The sequence below is a fragment of the Stomoxys calcitrans genome, chromosome 1, assembly GCF_963082655.1.
Source record: "Stomoxys calcitrans chromosome 1, idStoCalc2.1, whole genome shotgun sequence".
NCBI classification, from domain to species: Eukaryota; Metazoa; Arthropoda; class Insecta; order Diptera; family Muscidae; genus Stomoxys; species Stomoxys calcitrans.
Genome location: NC_081552.1, coordinates 168538786 through 168564428, shown reverse-complemented (window position 1 = coordinate 168564428; position 25643 = coordinate 168538786). Strand labels below are relative to the sequence as shown.

Here is a 25643-nt window from a genome sequence, read left to right as displayed (position 1 = left end):
ATAATCGGGCAAATATGTTCGCAATTGAGAAAATTGTGCCCGAAATTTAATTTACATTTAGTACTTTAAAAGGCCTCCTTACAACTCCATAATAAAGGATATAGCAGTCGGCCTATTATACTAGCAAAATAAACTAAGACCAGTCAGCAGATAGTAAAGGGTGATTTTTTTGACAGATCACGTGGGATTTCAGACATGGTGTCAAAGAGAAAGATGCTCAGTATGCTTTGACATTTCATCATGAATAGACTTACTAACGAGCAACGCTTGCAAATCATTGAATTTTATTACCAAAATCAGTGTTCGGTTCGAAATGTGTTCATTCACCGTAACGTTGCGTCCAACAGCATCTTTGAAAAAATACGGTCCAATGATTCCACCAGCGTACAAACCACACCAAACAGTGCATTTTTCGGGATGCATGGGCAGTTCTTGAACGGCTTCTGGTTGCTCTTCACTCCAAATGCGGCAATTTTGCTTATTTACGTAGCCATTCAACCAGAAATGAGCCTCATCGCTGAACAAAATTTGAACACATTTCGAACCGAACACTGATTTTGGTAATAAAATTCAATGATTTGCAAGCGTTGCTCGTTAGTAAGTCTATTCATGATGAAATGTCAAAGCATACTGAGCATCTTTCTCTTTGACACCATGTCTGAAGTCCCACGTGATCTGTCAAATACTAATGCATGAAAATCCTAACCTCAAAAAAATCACCCTTTATTTGCTACTAGCATTAGATATTTTTTATGAGTGTAGGGCTTGGCCAACGAGCTCATTGAGCTTCATGTCGCAAATTTTGAGCTACACTGTCGGACAAAATAAAGTGCGGTTGTATACTCTTCTTCATTAATTCTCAATATTTTTTATCTATGTGTATTATTTACTGTTTTTGTATTGTCCCGATATTTGTTGGAGTACCTCAATTATTTCCATAAACATTTGAAATTTTTGAACTCGTTCGTTCAGGTTTCTGATGTAAAAGGATTGTAGTGTAAAGCGACATAATAAAGTGCGTTCTTTTATAAATCGTGAAATTTATAACATATTCCTAATTTTTTTTTACAAAAATTTGTGGTTATTACAAAAGAATAGTTTGCAACAAAGTACCTAAATTTTTCGCACAATATTACTAAATTATATAGAAAATAAGCATCGACCACTACTTTTTCCAAATTAAGCACCTAACCGAAACTCAAAAAGATATGTTGGTACAACATCGCGAAATGGGATGAAATTGAAAGCTTTGAGTTCCAAGTATTAAATATCAGAATCTGGTATCAGAAAAATTATTGCTTTGTATAAAATAAGGAAGTCAAATAAAAGTTTGAAAAATTATATGGATCAAAGCAAGATAACAGAGTGGGCCTGGGGGTTTACACTGAGAACCCAGGGATTGAGATCTGTTTTAGACTGCCTGACCATAATGCGGTCCTGTAGGCGGAGATCCGGGTGATCACGGAATGCGTGAAGTGGTGTGGTGCTAACGGAAGGACGTCGAGTGTGGACATCTTTACCGACAGTAAAATTGCCATAAGGGCAATAACAACCAGGACGGTAAGGTTACGAACAGTCTTGCAGTGTAAGAAGGAGATTAACGCCTTCTCTGATGATTGCAAAATCCGCATCGCTTCGGTGCCGGGCCATAACGGAGAAAGGGGAAATAAAAGGGAAAGTGTAGGGCATGCGGGGAAAGATGATGAGACGTTGGAGCATTTCCTTTGTCATTGCCCGGCTTTCGCGTCTAACAGATACCGGTAATTAGGTGGAGACACAAAAGATTTTGAAGACAATTAAAGATTTTGTTAATAGCACGGAATTCCTAACTTAAAATTTTCTTTTTAGAGGTTACTTTATAGTTTTTAGAGTGCACAACAAGCTGATTACTGTCTTAGGTGTATTTCCATAGTGGCATGGGGCGGATTAATATATGCACCCTCTTTTCAATCTTACCTAACCTAACCATGTGGCAGAAAACGTAAGAAGACGAAGCTTGAGGATGATCATATTGCAATTCTAGCAAAGAGAAATTCTTTTGCGACAGCCAGAGATATAAAAGAGAAGCAAGAATTAAATATTTCGACTCGAACTGACCAAAGAAGACTTAATGAAAGGGGTTTAAAAAGTGCCTTCGCTAAGAAAAAACCGCTCCTACGAGCAGCCAATAGAAAAAAAACGATTGGCTTTTGTAAAAAAGTATATAAATATGCCTGAATCATTTTGGTATAATGTTGTTTGGACAGACAAGTCAAAATATGAACTAAAAAATTGTAGAAATCGGAAAAGAGTGTGGTGTGTGTGAACCAATACAAAGGTTAAAATCGAAAAACCTTAAACATGCTGTAAAACATGGTGGATGAAGCCTCATGGTGTGGGGATGTTTTTCATCTTCAGGAGTTGGTGCGCTCGTAAAAATTTACTCTAAAATGACTTCGGAGCACTATGTAAATATTTTGGAAGAAAATCTTTGTAGCAGTGCGGAGGAAATGGGCTTGGGGGAGTTCATCTTTCAACAACGACCCCAAGCACACGAGTAAGGTCACGAAAAAATATTTTGAAGTAAACAACGTTGAAAAATCAGAATGGCCTGCTCAAAGCGCTGATCTAAACCCCATAGAGCATCTTTGGGCTATCCTAGATTACAAAATCCCGATGGAATCTAGATCAAATCTTCAAACATTTTGGGAAAAAATGCAAAGTGAATGGAGGACAATTCTAACAAATACTTTAAAGAACCTTGCTTTAAGTATGCCGAAAAGATTGAGAGAAGTCAAAAATAACAAAGGAGCAGCAACTTCGTACTAAATGTTAAAGTTATTTAATCTTTTTGTAATATTTATTGGAGTGCGACTTTATTTTCTCACTTGAAATTCCTTACGTGCCATATAAAGGGTGATTTTTTTGAGGTTAGGATTTTCATGCATTAGTATTTGACAGATCACGTGGGATTTCAGACATGGTGTCAAAGAGAAAGATGCTCAGTATGCTTTGACATTTCATCATGAATAGACTTACTAACGAGCAACGCTTGCAAATCATTGAATTTTATTACCAAAATCAGTGTTCGGTTCGAAATGTGTTCATTCACCGTAACGTTGCGTCCAACAGCATCTTTGAAAAAATACGGTCCAATGATTCCACCAGCGTACAAACCACACCAAACAGTGCATTTTTCGGGATGCATGGGCAGTTCTTGAACGGCTTCTGGTTGCTCTTCACTCCAAATGCGGCAATTTTGCTTATTTACGTAGCCATTCAACCAGAAATGAGCCTCATCGCTGAACAAAATTTGTCAAAATTTGAACACATTTCGAACCGAACACTGATTTTGGTAATAAAATTCAATGATTTGCAAGCGTTGCTCGTTAGTAAGTCTATTCATGATGAAATGTCAAAGCATACTGAGCATCTTTCTCTTTGACACCATGTCTGAAATCCCACGTGATCTGTCAAATACTAATGCATGAAAATCCTAACCTCAAAAAAATCACCCTTTATATAGTTTGTGTTATAAATAGAAAATATAAAGTAAAATTCAATATTAAGTTCATTATTAGATAAAATATTAACCAAATTAAAAATCAAACTATAATTTATAAACATTTGAATATGTTTCAATCAAAAAATTAAATATATTTAAAATCCCACTTTATTTTGTCCGACAGTGTATATCTATGGAAGCTATGTCTAAATCTGAACCGAATGCTATGAAAATCACCAATATTGTCGGGAATCATAAGAGAATCGCTCAAAATTTCGTGAGAATATTGAGAGAGTTGGGGTGACCAGATTAATTAATTTGTATCTCCTACAAATATGACTGTCCCAAAATTTCCCTTGTAGAGTAGAAAGGTGATTAAATGAGGAACATTTTAAGGTATAAATGATAAAAATCGAAGGCACATAAAGGGTTAAAAACTTGAAAAAAATTAAATCTGTTTTATGATTTTTTTTGTGATACATTTGTGTTATAGCGGTTCGACAATTTTATTACTAAAAAGTTTGAATCCTGATAGAGTGGCGACCCTGCATTACACGGACCTAAATTTATACTCTTTGTTTTAGTTTTGTGCTAAATGGACTTAAACATATATAGTTGCCAAAAACAAAATAGAAACACTTTTTTTAAGTGGCTTTTATTTGGGAGAATGCGTCATACGTAGCATGATTTAATATCTCATTTGATATGCTAATGTTGTATGGTTTTATGAAATTATCTGGTTAATATTATCCATGAAATCCGTTCTACTAAATTTCTGATTATACTTACTTGGGGGGTTTCTCGATCGTTCGGTACTCTTTGAAAGCCAACAACTCCCTTTGTATACCCTCCAGGGAGTTGGGGAAGTCGCGTTTTTGCAATTCAATGGTCTTTTGTCTGATCCAGCTCAGCAAATTTGTAGTCAAACGTTCGTAATAGATTTTCTTGCGATCAGCATCCATCAATTGGCCCACAATCTAAATGAAATGCAAAGGAGTAAAAAAAAGGCAAAAAAAGAATACCATAAATCTAGAAAATGAATACCATAAATCTAAATTGAAATTGACATACTATTATATTGAAAGACATTCTTCAAGTCATGAATGGCTTGGAAAACAACACAACAAGCCGCATAAGAAAAGAAATGTCATACATATGTATATTGGTCTTAAATAGACCGGAACTATTAATGCAAATTACATATGTATATGACATACTACACTTTTTTCTCTTCATATTACTTTGTTTGTTCTTTTGTTTTAGAAAAGTAGACTATTCGTGGATAAGTCTAGCTGGTTCGTTACTCACATTGGCGATACGTTTTCCACTCTTCTGTTCATTCTTCATGCGTGCAAAGGTGTGATAGTATGAGGCCACATAGGTGAGAATCGATTTTTCATCGGGTCGAGCAGAATCAACATCTTCGGCATCCAATAAACTGTAGGAATGTAGAAAATGTAGAACGTAAATGAAAATTAGTAATGTGAGACTTATCATAGAGATAGTTTAGTTTGAGATATGCATCATTATTTTCAATATTATCCAAGACTTTCTAATTCAGCTTTATCTCTTATGGCCATTTGAGCACTGTTGAAAATTAAACAATTAAATCGGCCGGGCAGAATCTTATATACCCCCCACCATGGATCACATTTGTCTTTGCACGATATCTCTTTTATGGCAAACAAAGGATAATGGATTAGAATTGCTATGCTTTGGAGCTATATAAGGTTATAGATTCGGGCCATACTTAGTTTGGATGTTGGAGAACACAGTAGAAGTCATTGTGGAATTTCAGCCAAATCGAATTATATTTGCGCCCTATATAGAGCTGGAAAAATATCGATGGCACTATCGATATTAAATTTTTTGGCTGAATATCGATTGATATTTTTCCGATGGATACTATAATTAGTAATTCTTTTTTTGCAAAACTTGACAAAACTAAGCAATGCGATACTGAATGTTTCCTTTAAAATACATTGCGCCTATAGACGGTTCAAGTTTCATCTGATTAGACTAACATTTTGTGCAATAATTTCTCTCATGACTACCAACTGACTTTATTCACTTTGGTTTTATTTGGTCTGTGCATTGATATTGCTTCTACAGGGTGGCTGATGAAAGCCGCTACCAAAAAAAAATGTAATAACTTTTTTTCTATTTAATAATAATAATTTAATAATTAATTTAATTAATTAATTAATTAATTTAATTAATAATAATTTAATAATTAATTTAATAATTTAATTTAACATGAATAAAAGAAAAATGTATTCCATACACCGAAAAAAAAATGTAGCAATATTCATCATTGTAGCAATATTCATCAGCCACCCTGTATATAAATCGATCTCCTGATTTTTACTTCTCATTTTCGTTTGAAATACAGGTGATGGGAAATTGGCGATAGTATCGATACTATCGATATTTATTATTAAAACTATCGAAAATATCTAATGTTGCCATTATCGATAGTTTGCCAGCTCTAGCCCTATAAAATCGGGTAATCGGTTTATATGGGAGATATACCAGGTTATTGACGGATACGGACCATACATGGCACATATGCCGATGGTCAAAGGAGAAGTAGTCGTGTAAAATTTCAGCCAAATCAAATAAGAACTGCGCCCTCTAGGGGTTAAAAAAGTGCAATCAAGAGCCCAATTTATATATTCAAAGGAGAGAAACTTGGCGATGCCTTATGACATGTCACTTTTGTATTCACATGTAATTGAAAGTGTTTATCAAAATTGGCAATTAACATACGATTAATCATTTTAGCTATCACCACCTGTATGTTATTTTCGTATGACATAAGCTAACAATTTGAGCAAATTCTATTGTTTTTTATGAGTAATAATTGTTAAAGTTGTGAGAAACCTGTTTAAATTTGTGAAAACAACTTGATTTGAGGTTGCTTTCTTGTTAAAGAAAAATTTCATCAAAGTTGTGTTCATGCTCTACTCTTAATTATCTTTTATTTTAGCTCCATGTTGCCATAGTTGGTAAATATGTCTAGTTTGGGGGGTATATTGTGCTGTTTGGTATATATTTCGGTTTGTGGTTGGGGCGATCCCAGCAGGTATCCCACCCCAAATTTAGCTACCAAATTTTTTTTTTAGGTCGCTAGAGGGTAGAAGAAGTGAAGAGTGCATTTTTCGTGAAAATATTAATAAATTACCATTTCCAGTTGTTCATAGTAATTTATCAATAGTTTCACGAAAAACTTGCACGTTCACAAAGTCAAAACTGCTTGAAGGAGCGTTCCAATGCTTTTGTATGGTACTAGAGAGTTAACCAGAGGGAGGCCACCGTAGCGCAGAGGTTAGCATGATCGCCTATAACGCTGAACGCCTGGGTTCGAATCTTGGTGAGAACACCAGAACAAATTTTCAGCGGTGGTTATCCCTTCCTAATGCTGGGACATCTGTGAGGTACTATGCCATGTTAAAACTTCCCCCAAAAAGGTGTCGCACTGCGGCACGCCTTTCGGACTGGGCTATAAAAAGAAGGCCCCTTATCATTGAGCTAAAAATTTGATATGTAACATGCTTGCCCGAGTTCTTTAGTAGAATATTCATGGGCAAATTTTGCGTTTGCAGACAGTTATTAACTATTGTCCTGGCTACAATTTGTCTCATAGTATTGAATCGAAAATCTCAATGGTTTGACTGTTATAGGCCAAAATATCAAGAAAAAAACGTGACAAAAGTTTGAGAAAAAAACTGCGAGTCAAAATTTGGAGGCTCGTTTTCAACGTAGGTATATGTATGGTAAAGTGGACTTTTTTGCTATGTTCAATCCCAAGAATCAGAAACGCAAAGTGCCCCTTAAGTTGTTCAAATCGCCCCACCCTAATGTACATATATGGTAGCTATATCCAAATATGGACCGATTTGAACCATATAGGACACGAATGTTGATGAAACTAACACAGCTCGCTGTGCTAAATATGAGCGAAATTGGACTTTAAATGCGCCTTTTATGGGCCCAAAACCTTAAATCGGGAGATGGGTCTATATGGCAGCTATATCCAAATAAAGCCCGATGTTGACAATACTCTGTGCGAATGTCGATGGACTTAACAAAACTCATTGTGGTAAATTTCAGCGACATCGGATAATAAATGCGCCAATTATGTGCCCAAGACCTTGAAACGAGAGGTCGGTATCTATGGCAGCTACATTTAAATCTGGTCCAAATCTAGAGCAAATTGAATGGGGTTAACACAGAAATCGGATAATAAATGAAGCTTTAAGGGTCTTTAGCCCTTAAATCGGCAGATCGGTATATATGGGAGCTATATCAAGATACATTCCGATATAGCCCATTTTCCAACTTGACCTGCCTATGGACAAAAAAAAAGAAAATATGCAAAGTTTCAGCTCAATATCTTTATTTTTTATTTTTAAGACTGTAGCGTGGTTTCAACAGACAGACGGACGAACATGGCTAGATTGTCTAAAATTTTGTTACGGAAATGGATATTTCGATGTGTTGCAAATGGAATTACGAAATTAATATACCGTTATTCTTCTTTGGTGGGTATAAAAAGAATACCTCTTTTTGCTCTTATACCTTCAATTACTGCGGTTGAAACTATTATGCTGGCCTATGTACAAATCCTTTCAATGAAATGCATTTTTTCGGCCAAGAAAAACACATTTGTTAAAGTTCTGAAACCTGTGCAACAAAATTCATTACAGTTATCTGCAGAATACTTGAAAGCTGTACCTTGCACCTTTGGATAATTTTATTGTAAATAACAACTGAGTATTTTATACTTAACATATTCGAAATTTCTAATTCTAATAATCATACTCTCATATCATGAATCTTACCTTGGAATACCGAGTTCGGAGGCAGCTGTATCGAAGGCATGATTTAAATTGTCGATATTGGAATTTTTCGAATTAACAATTGTGCTGTATTCAAACAAATCGGGACGGTGCGAATGTATCAGAGCATTGAAACCCAATCCAGAACGCCATGACGAGGTAAAATCCTGAATATTAACACCGGGATAACCGTGAGTTTTACGTTGACACCACAGCAGTAGAGCATCTTTGGCGGAGCGTTTTTCAGATGATTCGTTTTCTTCGTCCTGGCGATAGGAAAATTACAATATAAATTCTTGTCGCTTATGAATTCCAACTCAACTACAGTTGCTTTGCCAGAATGAAATCAAAATCAGTTTAAAGTTGGAAACTTTTGTCAGTGTTTTGTATACTCAGCTACTTAGTAAATTGTAAGAAAAATTTAATTCGATAAAGAAATGGAAATTTCTATAACAAATTTGCCCGTAGACAACGCAACTGAAGTTGGTTTGCAATTTATAAACGACCCTTTAAAGAATTGTATGCATGTTTCGACAGACTGTTGTCGTTCAACTTACCACATCAATTTCGATTTCTTGAATTTGAAACCGTAAAATGATAGTCCAAATCAAACCTAAAATTAATCTGGGATTGCCATCAACAATGTCTTCAGCACCAATGGATTCCAAACGAACCTAAAAGAAAGATACAAACAAATACATACAATTTACTAACAAAGAATAAAAAAAAATAAAATTTCTTAGTATAAAAGTATTGAAATGCACAAAATTGCCCAGTTTAGACCATTAAGTGAAATGAAAATTTTTGGATCGAGAATTCTAGCCAGCCAAGGCCATTTTCAACGAGATTTGTCAAATGTGATTTTCTATATTTTCTTCTACATCAAATCTACATACATATATCCTGTACCAAATTGGTGTTGAACATGACACGAAATCAAACTTCGAAATTTGACAACCATACAACTGTTTTTTGGGAATTCCTTCGTCATTGCACAAAAAGTTGGCAGACACATAATGCAGTTATTTATTGTCTTCACATACGTTTTTTGGCAAATGTTTGTTAAACCCACTTTCATAAAGAAAACCAGTCTGACAACACCTGTTGCCGACTTTTTATACCTTCCACCATAGGAAGGGGGGTATACTACAATAATTTCGTAATTCTGTTTGTAACTACTCGAAATATTCGTCTGAGACCCCATAAAGTATATATATTCTTGATCGTCGCGACATTTTATGTCGATCTAGCCATGTCCGTCCGTCCGTCCGTCCGTCTGTCTGTCGAAAGCACGCTAACTTCCGAAGGAGTAAAGCTAGCCGCTTGAAATTTTGCACAAATACTTCTTATTAGTGTAGGTCGGTTGGTATTGTAAATGGGCCATATCGGTCCATGTTTTGATATAGCTGCCATATAAACCGATCTTGGGTCTTGACTTCTTGAGCCTCTAGAGAGTGCAATTCTTATCCGATTGGAATGAAATTTTGCACGACGTGTTTTGTTATGATATCCAACAACTGTGCCAAGTATGGCTCAAATCGGTTCATAACCTGATATAGCTGCCATATAATCCGATCTTGGGTCTTGACTTCTTCAGCCTCTAGAGTGCGCAATTCTTATCCGATTGGAATGAAATTTTGCACGACGTGTTTTGTTTTGATATCCAACAACTGTGCCAAGTATGGTTCAAATCGGTCCATAACCTGATATAGCTGCCATATAATCCGATCTTGGGTCTTGACTTCTTCAGCCTCTAGAGTGCGCAGTTCTTATCCGATTGGAATGAATTTTTGCACGTAGTATTTTGTCATGATATCCAACAACTGTGCCAAGTATGGTTCAAATCGGTTCATAACCTGATATAGCTGTCACAGAAACAGATCTGGGGACTTGACTTCTTGAGCTTCTAGAGGGCGCAATTCCTATCGGATTTGGCTGAAATTTTGCATGACGTATTTTATTCTTACTTTCAACAACTGTGTCAAATAAGGTTCAAATTGGTTCATAACCTGATATAGCTGCCATATAAACTGATCTGGGATCGTGACTTCTTGAGCCTCTAGAGGTCGCAATTATTATCCGATTTGCCTTAAATTTTGTACGACGGATTCTCTCTTGACCATCAACATACGTGTTTATTATGGTCTGAATCGGTCTATAGCCCGCTACGGCTCCCATATAAATCGATCTCTCTATTTTACTTCTTGAGCCCCCAAAGGGCGCAAATCTTATTCGAATTGGCTGACATTTTACACTGGTCTCCAACATGTAATTTAATTGTGGTCCACACCGGACCATATCTTGATATCGCTCTAATAGCAGAGCAAATCTTTTTTATATCCTTTTTTGCCTAAGAAGAGATACCGGGATAAGAACTCGACAAATGCTATCTATGGTGGAGGGTATATAAGATTCGGCCCGGCCGAATTTAGCACGCTTTAGCACGTTGGATGCTCATAACTAACTGTCTGTGCGTCCGTGTGATGTTTTTTTGTCTGACCTAAAGGGAACATGTATGAATGATGATGCATGTGTGTAAATAAATTCTCTATGCAGATTTCAAAACTATGGGTTAAGGTTCAGAGAAAATTAGAAAAAGTTTATCTACTGAAATATGTGTCTCATAGATATGAATGATATAATTTTAACAATATTATAACAAAAATTGTTCTTGTAGTAAATTATCAATCAGTTATAATAAACAATAGTTTATGGGGATTGAGGACGGAAAATATGATTTGATTTTTAAGAAAAGTTGTGTCAAGTTTAGGACGTGTATTTTGGCGAGGAAGTATTTGACAGGATTTATTTTGAATCAGTTCTGTACAACGGATTATACCGTGGTCATGCGGCGGTAACCAACATATGATTTCTTCCGCATACTTTGCACATGATGATGTCACCTCCGAAACATGGAATATAAATTCGATATTGGGTAGTTTCGACACCAACATCAGAGGAGAAAGTGTTCTCGAATTTATTTTGGAGAATGGTTTAGCCTCTATAACAGGGTAAAGAACATACTTTTGGAATTTCTATTAAAAAGGAGATTATTGATCTGATATTGGGTAAAATTCAGGATTATGATTGGATTGGGCCTTATAGAAGAAGGCTATTTTTTAGACCGTAAGTACATATTGTTCAGGATTGGTGAAATACCATTCAGAAACCCCAGAAAGGCTCGATGGGGAAAATTGAGATCGTCGATCGAAAAGGGTCCAACATATTCGAATTGGGATTCATGGCGTGAATGATATAGACTTTCAGGTTTAGGCCCTGGAGTTCCAAATGACTTCTACTTTGGATTGGCTTGGCCATTGAGAATGCTGGGGAAAATTGAGATCGTCGATCGAAAAGGGTCCAACATATTCGAATTGGGATTCATGGCGTGAATGATATAGACTTTCAGGTTTAGGCCCTGGAGTTCCAAATGACTTCTACTTTGGATTGGCTTGGCCATTGAGAATGCTGAAGAAGAAAAAGAATAAGAGGTGATGGACAGATAACTCAGGAAGGATACGTGAAGGACATTCAATGAGACAAGTGGCAGAGGTGACAGAGATTTATGGGCAGCTTATAAGCATAACTTAGAAGGAAATGAGAAAATTCAAAAGGGAAGACTTTGTCAGTTAAATCGTGGAACTCTTTTATATAAAGGATACTTCAAGGCTTCAGAAGCTAATGACAAAGGATCTGCACGGAGCTGGTTTCAGCACGACTTTCCCTTGTAGACCGGAAAAGGAAGTGGAAACTGCGGAGAACATCGACATAATGCTCAAGGGCATCACGAAAGCCCCGAATGACTTACTTGTGTCAGCATTTGCCAGAGCCAAGGGGAAAACAGCGAACGCCATGGTGGACCCCAGAACTGGTTGGTCAAAGTAAGGGCTGCAGAAAACTCCTCAACAGGGCGAAAGGCACAAGGGCACCGTATAATTGGGGCGTCTATAAGGCTGAGCTAAGAAAATAAAAGGGCGAGCTGAGAAAGGCTCAGAACAACTCATGGGTGGAATTCTGCAGCTCAGTGGAGGATACATCTGAAGCCTCTAGGCTAAAGAAGACCCTATCCTCGAAACCTATTACGGTGGGATATATTCAGAAGTCAGAGAATGTATGAACAATGTCTAGTGAGGAAACACTAGAACGATGACACACATTTCCCTAAACTAAGAACTACCTTATACATTCCAAGGCGACTGGAATCTGTAGGTATGCTTCTAGCGACATGTAAGCTTAGTCTTCAGGATCAGGCCCGAAGGACAACGAATGATAGAGGAGAGGAGAGTTAAGGTGGTTTTGTACCGAAGACAGCGAAGTTGCAATATACTAAGAAAGATTTTAGACCGATCAGTCTCTCCTCCTTCTTTGTAAAGACATTGAGGAAAATTTTTGATTTCCACACCAAAATTTCGCTTAAATCGGTTTAATAGTTGGGATAAGGAAAGGGGTCCCCACTTCAGATATAGACAAATCATATAGCCTATTATTCCTTCAAGACCAAACTTATCGATCTGTGTAAATTTTAAGAAAATCTGGTTTGCCGTGTTTGAGTCTATATGAAAAACCAAATACACTGTGAATTTTATATTTGAGAAATCGAGAATACTTCCATTAACCTTTCACAAATAGAGGTCAGAAATTGCCAAGACCAATGACTGCAATTCCATGGCATCCGTTTGTACGTACCGATGGAGTCCTGCATCCGACCCGATGAAGTCCTTCATCGGCAAAGCCCGCCGCCTCAGTGCACAACACACTGCTACAACATCAACAACTGCTTAATTATTATTTTCCTCAAAATTTTCAACAATATCTGTACCAAGTGGATTGGTCTTTAATGTAGCATGGGATAAGGATTTTTATGCAGTTTTTTCAGTCGTGTGGAAACCGACAGAATAATAATAATAATATAATGGTTCTCTCATTTTTATTGTGTAAGACATCTTGTTTTATGAAAGAGTAGAACCATTAAGAATACTAAACGTCTGATTCAGATCAGTAATATTTACCGGGTCTGCCAAGTGAGGATAAAAGATTCTCATGCATACCGATGCATTGCCAAGAGTACACCTGGACTGAAAAACAAATTAAAACTCAACGAATTCCAAATCTTATTGTTAAAAGTAAATACCTACAATTTTACACATTTAAAAATAATTTTGAAAAACAACAATTTTGGTCAAAAAACGAAGACGAATTTTGTTAATTTTCCTGCAATAATTTATTCAGCGACCGAAAGTACTAATTTGTTGTTAAAAGGCACTCTTTGCAAGCAAACATATAAAAACAATATATCCATAAGCAAGACAAAAAACCATTTAACCAGCAACCACATGTGCTTAGCTGCACAGCTTCGGTGTGGTGGTGTTTTGTATTTTCTTTTATTCGGCTCGCACAGCTTGTCTCGTTCGTTTACTGCCTTTTGTTTTCGTTTTTTTTTTCTCTGTCTCTTTCTACTATTTTAAGTTCAAATGCCGCCTCGTGATTTGAACTTATGATCTTATGTTTGGTAGTTTTTGACGCAACCTCTAGCCTACCGACATAATTTTGTTTATGATGAAATAACTCTATAAGCATTATTGCACAGTAATAAGTGTCTCAATCAAATTCAACTTAAAAAAATTTAGAAACCACTTTTTTTTTTTTTTGCATTACGAAACACATTTTTTTAGCCGAATTTTCTAAAATTAAAGGAAACAGAAACAATTTATTTTTGGACCGGCCTTGTTATTCGAAACACTTAATGGAAACACTTAATGGCATTATTTTGTCTGTCAAGTCTTTACAAACCAACTTCAACAAATAAAGTCTTCAATTCAATTCTAAAATTTGTTGAGAGTTTAAAATTCCATATACAAATTTGGTAGTTGGTTTTTTCTAAGAATTATGTTTTTCTGTGTATAATCGTAACTTAAAACAGTTTCATAATTTTTATACTAAATTAGTTTTCGTTTTGATAAAATTAAATTGCATTCTGACAAAAATATATAAAACCCAGTAAGGAAAGACAAGAAGTCGGGCGATGCCGACTCTATAATATCTTACACCTACCCTATATGTACAAAGTGGGAGCTATTCTAATTCTAAACCACTTTGATGGACCTCGGCGGATGTTTTCAGGTGGGTTATGAAACACTCCGTATCAAATTTCGAGCAACTATGATCAAACTGTAATAACTACGGAGCAATACATACATCTGAACCGATTTCGGCCAAACACTAAAAATATTTTGGTAGTAGTCGAAGAAAGCGTTGTACAAAATTTTGGGAAGATTGGGCAATAAGTGCGCTTGCAGTGGCTCTAGGAGTGAAAATCGGGCGATAAATATATATGAGATCTATATCTAAATCTGAAATTCTATGAAATTCACCAGTTATGTCGAGAGTCATAAACCTTCCTACCAAATTTCGATAAAATCGGTTAACAAATGAGCACTTTATTGCTATATTTCTCAAAATCAGACGAACATATGTATGGGAGCTATATCCAAATATGAACCGATTTTTCCAATTTCAATAGCCTTCGTTTCTATGCCAAAAAAGTGTATGTGCCAAATTTGAAGACGATGGGATGAAAATTGCGACCTGTAGCCAGACGGACATAGCTTAAACGAATCAGAAAGTGATTTTGAGTCGATCGGTTTACTTATCAATGGGTCTATCTTTTCTCTTTCTGGGTATTATAAACAAATGCACTAAGTGGTGGTGTAGGGTATAACAAGTGAAAGCGTGCTAAGTTTGGCGGGTCGAATCTTATATCGCAAACCATGGATCGCATTTGTCAAGTTCTTTACCTGGTATATCTGTATATGCAAATAAAAGATAACTGATAAAAATTGCTATGCTATTGGAGCTTTATCAGGTTATGGAACGATTCCTGCCATACTTGGTTTGGATGTTGGAGACCATAGCAGAAATCATTGTGCATTTCAGCCGATTCGGATAAGAATTGCAAGCAGTAAAGTCGGGAGATCGGTTTATATGGGAGTTTTATGAACCGATTCTGCCCATATTTGGCAACTTCGTTGAAGATACTAGGAGATGTCCTTGTACAAAATGTCAGCCAAATGGCGCCCTATAGGGGCTCTAGAAGTATAATCGGAAGATCGGTTTATATGGGAGCTATATCGGGTTATGGACCGATTTAGACCATACTTGGCATAGTTGCTCTAAGTCAAAATACAACACTTCAACAAAATCGGATAATAATTGCGCCGCCTAGAGGCTCAAGAAGCCGAGACAGCTGTATAAAAAAAGGATCGATATGGCCCATTAACAATCTCAACCCACCTACACTAATAGGAAGTATTTGTGCAAAATTTCAAGAGCCTAGTTTTAGTCCTTCGAAAGTTTGCGTGGTTTCGACAGACGGACGGCCATAGCTAAATCCTCTTAAAATGTCAAGACAATCAAGAATATACATATATACTTTGTTGGGTCTCAGATCAATATTTTCATGTGTTATAAACGGATTGAAATTAGTAAATCCCCCATCACATGGTGGAGGGTATAATTTCACAGACGGCAGGTCTTTATCGTAAGTGAAAGTCATTTAGAAGAAGACTGTGGCAATAAAGTGAACAGGCGTGATATGTTCGTTTCGTTCTAGGTCGACATTAAGTTGGAGCAACCATTATCACTGTAACCGTTTAATTTGAAAAAGTGAATTTTGTTACATTTGAGAGAGTGCAGTGCGTGTTGAACGGCCATTAAAGTTGCATGTCATGACGCATGGAAAAAGTGATCATTAAAACCGATCCATCATAATCTCCATAAATATTCCTACGAGTATGTATGGATATGGAGGGAGCAGTGCAAACGACTATATGAATGCATCTGGAAATGTAAAGGGTGATTTTTTTGAGGTTAGGATTTTCATGCATTAGTATTTGACAGATCACGTGGGATTTCAGACATGGTGTCAAAGAGAAAGATGCTCAGTATGCTTTGACATTTCATCATGAATAGACTTACTAACGAGCAACGCTTGCAAATCATTGAATTTTATTACCAAAATCAGTGTTCGGTTCGAAATGTGTTCATTCACCGTAACGTTGCGTCCAACAGCATCTTTGAAAAAATACGGTCCAATGATTCCACCAGCGTACAAACCACACCAAACAGTGCATTTTTCGGGATGCATGGGCAGTTCTTGAACGGCTTCTGGTTGCTCTTCACTCCAAATGCGGCAATTTTGCTTATTTACGTAGCCATTCAACCAGAAATGAGCCTCATCGCTGAACAAAATTTGTCAAAATTTGAACACATTTCGAACCGAACACTGATTTTGGTAATAAAATTCAATGATTTGCAAGCGTTGCTCTTTAGTAAGTCTATTCATGATGAAATGTCAAAGCATACTGAGCATCTTTCTCTTTGACACCATGTCTGAAATCCCACGTAATCTGTCAAATACTAATGCATGAAAATCCTAACCTCAAAAAAATCACCCTTTACATGACAACATATGTCTGTATGTATGTACGTAGCATCATAATCATCATTATACATATATGACGCTGCATATTTTGTTTAGATGTTATTTGGACCTGACTGGCTTAGACATATGAGAAACTTTCACTTTTTCCTGAGATACGTTGATGACGAGCGTGCTGCACTTGCTGTGAAATCCCCGCCAAAGTTGGCTTCCATTCATAGATCTACGTATGGTCCGCATGCAACATACATAAATATACATAGATGAACAAGCATACATATTCGTACATACACATACATACACTCTTCGCATAGTAGAAAATAGCAATTTTCATTTCAGTTTTTCTTCTTGGCTTTCTGTACGAAAATCTGTGTTAAGGAGGTGGAGTTGGGCGGCTTAATAAAAACTATGCTTACTAATAACTGCTATTGGCTTAGATGAATAGTGATGAAATGGCAAAATAGCAAGTAATAGGAGTCTTTTATAGCGTGTTTATAATTATCAGACAATTCGCTATAGTTGAGGATGTAAAGTTGAATTTCGAAAAAATATCTAGCAAAGGATTCGAGAGTTTTTGAATAAGGATTTTTTTAACCTTTCGCTATAGGCTGTGGGCAAAGCAAGTTGGCAATTTCTTTAAGTTACTTTTTATTATTCATGAAATATATATGTATGTACTTATATGCTACGTGTATTTAAGATCCCCTAACAAACATAACAAGTTTTGAGTAATTTATAATAGTGATTGATTTTTGAGCTAAGGTTTAATTATGTATTTACATATTCCACATCATTACTGATATATCAAATATTCGATAAGGTTTAGAAAATGGGAATGAAGTAGTGTTCCATCATCAACAGAATCATAAAACATTTAAAGTTAAAATCTTTGAAAAAAATTATTCATCTATTTTGGAAACAACTAATTTATTACAATGTTGATTTGATATGGTCTCAAAAACTGAAAAGTGTCATGTAAATCCAGTTTGTGGTTTTCTGAGTGGAATGTCAAATACACAAATGACTATATTAATAAACGAATTATCTCCAAAAGGAAAACCTAATGAAGACCATTGCTTCAACTCCTTATATTAAATAACTATTACCGCATCATTAATTGTTGGGAGTGCAAAAGCTGAACAATTAAAAGTTGTTAGTTTTTATTTATGAGTCACAGCTAGTTTCACCATAGCGATGTTTTAATTAATGGAATTACAATAGTTGCTATGAAGATGATATTGAAGTGATTCATGAAGAAAGACATTAGTTTTGTATTTTTCATCATGAAATAAAAAAAAAAATCGGTCCAGAAAATTCTTGGAGGAAAATTGTTAAAAGGTTTTTTTGTATCGAAAGAAAGTTATGCCAATAAATGCCCACAACCATGGGATAGGGAGTATTCTAAATATTGATCTAAAGTATATATATTCTTGATCGTCTCGACATTCTGAGTCGATCTCGCCATGTCCGTCCGTCCACATGTCTGTCGAAATCACGATAGCGATCAAACGGAGTGGATATCTTCGCATGAAATTTTGTACATGTACTTCTTGCCGACGCACAGTGGGTGAAAACCGAAAAAACTAGTAAAACCTATGCCATGTGAGAATGGATAGAGATAAGTCTTTGAAATGGTTAAAGCTGATGTGTTATCGAGATCATGAGTAATGTATATTCTTGATCGTCTTAAAATTCCAAGTTGATCTAGCAACCTCTGTCCGTCCGTCTGTTAAAATCATGATAGCGATCAAACGAATTTAGATATCCGCTCGAAATTTTGTAAAGGGTAATTTTTTAGCTATTATCTTTTTGGCAACACTGGTTTAAACAGCTCACGTACGTTTCGTATTTTGTTTCACTGTCAAACATCTTTAGTTTGATCTATAATTTAACCATGGATCGTCTTACAAACGAATAACGCTAGCAAATTAATGCATTTTATTGTTAAAATGCGTGCCCTGTTAAAAAAGTTCATTGTGCACTTCTTCCATTGAGCCACGAAGCTCACTTTGGCTCAATAGATACGTAAATAAGCAGAATTGTCGAGTTTGGAGTGAAGATCTGCCAAATATGCATCCAGAAAGAGTCACAGTTTGGTGTGGTTTATGGGCTGGTGACATCATTGGACAGTACTTCTTCAAAGATGATGCGAATCATAATGGAACTGTGAATGGTGTGCGTCACCGTGAGATGATATCCAATTTCTTTTTGCCCAAAGAGCTTGCATGATAAGTGGTTTCAACAACACGTTGTCACATGCCGCATAGCATGCGTGAAAATGGATTTACTATGAGGCAAGTTCGGTGAACATTTTATTTCAAGTTTGGGAAAGGCCAATTGTCCGCCTAGATCGTGCGATTTAACGCCTTTAGACTATTTTTATGGGGCTATGTTAAAGCTCAAGCCCGCTTCAATCCATGCATTGGAAGACAACATTGAATCATTTATTCGTGAGATACCGGTCCAAATGTTGGAAAGAGTATGCCAAAATTGGACCATTTGCGGCGCAGTCACGGTCAACATTTGCATGAAATAATCTTCAAACATTAAACAACAATATGGACAGTACTATCGATACAAATAAAGATTTCATGCATTTTTCTGAATTTTATTATTTTTTTTTTTTTTTTGAAAAGCTTTCCTATAGCTCTTAAAAAATCACACTATATATTCTTGATCGTCTTGAAATTCAACGACAGAGGTCAAACGAATTAAGACAGCCGATTGAAATTTTGTACATGCAATGGGAGAAAATCGAAAAAACTAGTAAGAAATATGCCATTTGATAACGGCATACGTATTTACGAGGCCGAGCAAAAATTAAAACTCGCATATTCCAGAAATCGGTGGAAATATTGTATACCTCAAACGCACTCTTTTGTAGCGATTTTTGAGCACTATCCAGCAAAATCGGACCACAAATGAAGAAGATTTGGCAGCACGAAGAACTTTTCCAAAAGCCGAGATGAACAACATTAGGGGCCTGCCAAGAGGCGACCGGACCACCTAGGGCCTTGGAATTTTGCGCATAATCTCGATAACATCTCAGCTTTAACCATTTAACTTTAAAGAAAATTTCTATTCGTTCCCAAATGACATATTTTATACTATTTTTTTCAATTTTCTCCCACTGTGCAACGTAGGACGTTGGGGATTGCCACATCGGTTCGGACTTGGATATAGCTCCAATTTAAACCGATCTCCCGGTTTGAGTTGGACTGATATTTTACACGTAGTATTCTGTTGTGACTTTCAACATCTGTAGTAATTAAGGTTTAAATCGGTCTATAACCTGATAAAGCTTCCATATAAACCGATCTACCGATTTATCATCTTGGTGCGCTGGAAACTGCAATGTTATCTGATTTTGCTGAAATTTTGTACCTAGTGTTCTGTTACAACTTTCAACAACCGTGCCAAGTACGTTCCAAATCGGTCACTGTCCTGATGTAGCTCCCATGACAACCGATCTCTCGAATTGAGTTCTTCAACCCCTGGAAGTCGCAATTGTAACCAATTTCTGTTATGACTTCCAACATCTGAAGTATGTATGGTCCAAATCGGTCATAACCTTATGTAGTTCTATATTAACCGATCTCCCAATTAGTCTTCTACAGCCCCAAGAAGCTTAAATTTTTAGCTGAATTGACAGAAATTTTGTAAGTAAGCTACACATGATCCACAACTAAGTTTGTTTATGTACATTTGTAGCACAATCCATAGTGGTGGGTTTCTAAGATTCGGGCCGGCCAATTTTAGCACCCAAGAGAAAGGGTGGGTTATTCCGTTTGCAACACATCGAACTTTACTTTATGTCCATTAAAGCCACATTTATTATCCGACATTTGCTGACACAATATGTTAGGCGTTATGCGCTAGGCTCAACGACCTTCGTACCGAGTATGGTCAAGATCGGGCTTTATTTGGATATAGCTGCTGACCGATTTCCCGATTCAAGGTCTTGGGCCCATATAAGGCGCATTTTTTATTTATTATTCCGCTGAAATTAGACACAGTGAGCTTTGTTAAGCTTCTCGACATCCATGTCCTGTAAGGTTCCGATCGCACCTGGCGAATTGGACAGACACTTTGTGGACGAAATGATTGCGGAACATGATTTTTGAGTCATTCTTGGTTAACACATGCTTTATGTAACGGTGCCGAGTGTTATTGGTACGTACCATGGTCTATGGTTTACGACCGATATGTATGCGTGCCAATTTGGCGCCAGGCTCGATGAAAATTTTTGGAAAGCAGCCATCGTCGGTCACACCCCGGTCGTAGGCTCAAATTTTCGCCCATGCGCTCAGTTAAGTAAACACCATAGTTTTGGGAGCTTACTGAGTGCTCAGTTAAAAAATGTTTCTCGTCAGAAACAATGTGCGGAAATTCATTTTCTCTTTCGAGTCTAACTTGTTTTAAATTTGGTGTAACAGCATGTGCCTTTAGAAACTTGTAAAGCTATACTTTGAGCTCGTTTTTCCGATATATCTTGTATCTTTGCACGGGATATTTTTAGCCTTATGATTGCAACTTCGGCATGGATTTCGTTTAATCCGAGCCTTCACTCGCAGAGCCCCTTCAGGTATTGGAACAGTTTTTGGACTGCAGCCATGGCGTTTGGCAACGCTACCAATACATTTTAACGATTTATGGTGCGATACAGAAACATCTTGTTCAAATTGAGGTGTTTAAGTGCGCCAACAATAGCCGGCTGTGATTTTTGCACTCTTACGCTTAACTACATCTGGAATAACTTCTTTTTAAACAAATTCAAAAGCAAATAATTTTTGTGAAAACAATATAGCAGTAGTAGTTCTATGATCCGGCAGATGCAGCCGCCTCAATTCCTATAGAGAAAGGACTGATGCCAACGTGCAGGATATATGTCCCGATTGTGACCAGGGAACACACGTCGACTGTTTTCCTGGCCAGCTAGTCCCATTCGTCTCAGACCCAGATCCCTCTGGACGTACCCCATCTTAGTCGCAGAGATCCTGGATCTGGACACTCAATGGAATCAAGCAGACGAAAGATAAAACACAACACACTGCTACAACAACAATATAGTTAGCTATCAATAAAACAAATATCATGTAGCTGTCATTTCTAGCTTGGCAAATATACCAGCGTGAACTTGGTAGCACTTTGTGTTAACTACCATATGAAGCTGATATTTTGCACGTGATAGGAGCATTGCACTATCGATTGGAACATTAAAAAAATAATCTCTTTTTTCAAATAATCTCTTACATACTTTTGAACATCACTATAACTAACGCAAATGAAAGTAGACGAACGATTTATAGACAGACTTACACATAAATTAGGTGATGTGGTTGTTGTTAATGTACAAAAAAAAAAAAAAAAAATAGACAAGTTAATGCAAAAATATTTAAACATCAGCATAATAGGAAAAGGAAATCATGAACAACATGCTGAGCAAAAGTAAAGAAAAGAGAAAAATCCAAAAGAAAACTATGTCACACGCCAACTTGTAGCGCCCGACAAAACAAAACAAAAAACAAAGTTTAAAAGGTGGTACAAAAGAAAGAATTTAATACAAAACACCTCTACCTCCATCTTGGATAATGGTGATATTTCCATTGGAATACCAAATTCAAGCAACACGAATGGCAATGTTGACGCAAGACAACTCCCGGCAACCCACTTGAGGTACTCTCGTTGTGAGAATAAGCGCATTTGAAGCAAAACGGTCAACATGATGAAGCGAAGCCTTTGAAGTGTGCTTACTGCCTGTGTGACTTTGCCACACTCATCAACGGTAGTGTTGATGTCTGATGGTTGATGGTGAATACCAAGCAGTGTTTGACTTGGAAGCAGATATGATTAAAACACAATTTTAATTCACTGAATTTTGCATTGTTCCTGGGAATTAAGAAATTGTTTTACATTTCCAATCTTTTGTCCCAATCTGTGCTATTGTGGCGATTAAGCTAGCAAAAAATGGGAGTGTGTTAACAATGAAAGTAGTGCTTTATGGGCGAAAGAGGCGTATGGTGCTGAACTGGTAATAACAAGGAATGCGTTAAAATTTCGTCGAATAATCTTTTGGGTATAACCATAAGCAAGCGATAAAAAAGAATTTTGAAAATCGGACACCAAATGAAGATTTGGCAGCCCGAACATTTTTTCGAAATGCCGGGGTGACCAATTTATGGGTCCTGCTAAGAGGCGACGGACCACCTAGGGCCTTGAAATTTTGCACATCCCGATAACACCTCAGCTTTAACCATTTCAAATTTCAAAAAGTTATTTCAATCTGTTCTCAAATGGCATATTTTTTTCTAGTTCTTTTTTTTCGAATCTCTCGCACTGTGTTGCACAGTGCAACGATGCAAGAAGTATATTTAAATCATCGTTTACTGTTAGTTGTAAACGCTATAAACGTCATCTTATGTCTTATTCACTGCCAAAAGATGAACATTTAACAAAAATTTGAATTGGACATGACAGAAAATGCTGCGGGATCAGTACTGAACACGAAGCATTGACCAAGTCATAACTATACGTTATACTGGTGTGTCTTTATTCTTCTATTATCCAATGAATAAAGTAATTTTAATCAAAAATTAAAAAAAACATTTTATTGCTTAATTGTAAAACTTTTGAAAAGTTTAGTTTTTCTTCTGTTCTCCTCTTACCTTGGTGTGCAAGAATGCCAGACTCTTGTTAACATTTTCGATTTTATGTACACGCATGCGGCCATTATTTGGCTTCCCTAGCTTTTCTCCTGATATTACTTCCAGTAATTTCAGCAGTTTGACACCATCTGCTAAATCTGTGAAAAGGTCTTCGACCTCTAGCTTTGCCTGTAAACAAAAAGAGGAAGTGATTACATTCAAGTACGTATCATTATAAAAAAATGTTTGTGAAAATAGCGAATACAAAAAGGGAAATAAATATTTTTTTTTATTAAAATATAAAAAATGACTTATTTTTAAAAAATTACTTAAAAAACATTTCACATATTAAATGCTCTAACATAGAATGAGATAGAACTTACAAATTTGCCCACGAACATGTCATTAAGGAATAGCGGGGATACTTTCTTCTTATCATACTTCTCTCTTACTATAAGGGCTGCCCGGCTCATGTTTTTGCTCTGTTTTATAGCCGAGTCCAATCGGTTTCGATTTCCTTGAACACGGTTCTTTACTCGCCGAACCAATTCAGTTTTTTTTTGCCTGTTAGGGCGAAAATTAATTTTAAAATTTTCGTTGGTTTCTCTTTCGAGACGAACTTAATGATCGGAGATTCTTTTTTCAATGGAAAAAGAGAGCCAAAGATCACCACACACACCAACCACTATGGAACGCGTTTCGTCATTCGTCAAACCATGGAACATATTGTAGATACCTTGATAAAAAGCTCATTTTTGGCTAAATGAGTACGTAAATAAGCAGAATTGTCGATTTTGGAGTGAAGATCCGCCAGAAGCTTTCCAAGAGCTACCAATGCCACCAGAACAAGTCACAGTTGGGTGCGGTTTATGGGCTGGTTGCATCATTAGACCGTACTTCTTCAAAGATTATGAGAATCGTAACCTAACTGTGAGTGGCTACTGTGAGATGATATCCAATTTTGCACAAAATGCAAGAGCTTGACTTGCATGACATGTGGTTTCAACAAGACGGTGCCACATGCCACACAGCACGCGTAACAATGCTCTTATTGAGAGGCGAGTTCGGTAAACATTTTATTTCACGTTCGGGACCGATCAATTGGCCGCCTAGATCGTGCGATTTAACGCATTTTGACTATTTTTTGCAGAGCTATGTTAAAGCTCAATTGACGCACTTAAGCATTTGTTCGTGAGATACCGGCCGAAATGTTGGAAAGAGTATGCCAAAATTGGACTAAGCGGATGGACCATTTGAGGCGCAGTCACGATCAATATTTGCATGAAATAATTTTCAAACATTAAATTATATGGACCGTACTACAGATTCAAATAAAGATTTCATGAATTTTTCTGAATTTTATGCTTAAAAGCTGGTGGCTGGTGATGTGGTCAGATTCAATTTTATCTGGCATAATCATAATTGGATCCGAAAAATGGTTATATATAATTGGATCTAATTGCATCACATTAGATCTAATTGGATACAATCTGATACAATTTGATTAAATTGGATACAATTTGTCCCAGATATAAACATACCCAGTTATATATAATATTGGGTTGCCCAAAAAGTAATTGTCGGTAATATAGTAGTAATATAGTCGGCGTTGACAAATTTTTTCAACGGCTTGTGACTCTGTAATTGCATTCTTTCTTCTTGCTTGCTTTAGAAAAAAAGTGCGTGAAATTTTGTTTACATTTGTTTGTTTGGCGTCAATTTTAATATGGGTACCACATGTATTGAAAGAAATTCGTTTAACAAACCGAATCAACGCTTGTGATATGCACCTTAAACGCAATGAATTCGATCCGTTTTTAAAACGAATCACAACTGGAGTTGAAAAATGGATTGTTTACAACAACGTTAGTCGAAAACGATCATGGTCCAAGCATGGTGAACCAGCTCAAACCACTTCAAAGGCTGATATCCACCAAAAGAAGGTTATGCTGTCTGTTTGGTGGGATTGGTAGGGTGTGGTATATTTTGAGCTGCTTCCAAGGAATCAAACGATTAATTCGGATGTTTACTGTCAACAATTGGACAAATTGAATACAGCCATCAAGGAGAAGCGACCAGAATTGGTCCATCGTAAAGGTGTCATATTCCACCAGGACAACGCTAGACCGCACACATCTTTGGTCATTCGCCAAAAACTGAGTGAGCTTGGCTGGGAACTTTTGATGCATCCACCATATAGCCCTGACCTTGCACCATCAGACTACCATTTATTTCGA

At 36.6% G+C, this 25643-nt stretch overlaps 1 protein-coding gene across 7 annotated transcripts in view; it reads right to left on the bottom strand.

Annotated features, from left to right (window-relative positions):
* The window catches only part of LOC106085461 (spectrin alpha chain, non-erythrocytic 1), a 262696-nt gene that overhangs the window by 32207 nt on the left and 204846 nt on the right, over window positions 1-25643 (bottom strand). For all 7 annotated transcript variants that reach the window (XM_059361018.1, XM_059361020.1, XM_059361019.1 and 4 more), the window contains 5 exons: window positions 23428-23595; window positions 8883-8999; window positions 8329-8591; window positions 4793-4922; window positions 4274-4461 (listed from right to left, as the gene is read on the bottom strand). In XM_059361018.1, coding sequence (XP_059217001.1) covers window positions 4274-4461; window positions 4793-4922; window positions 8329-8591; window positions 8883-8999; window positions 23428-23595 — 866 coding nt within the window. The remainder of the gene's footprint in view (window positions 1-4273; window positions 4462-4792; window positions 4923-8328; window positions 8592-8882; window positions 9000-23427; window positions 23596-25643) is intronic.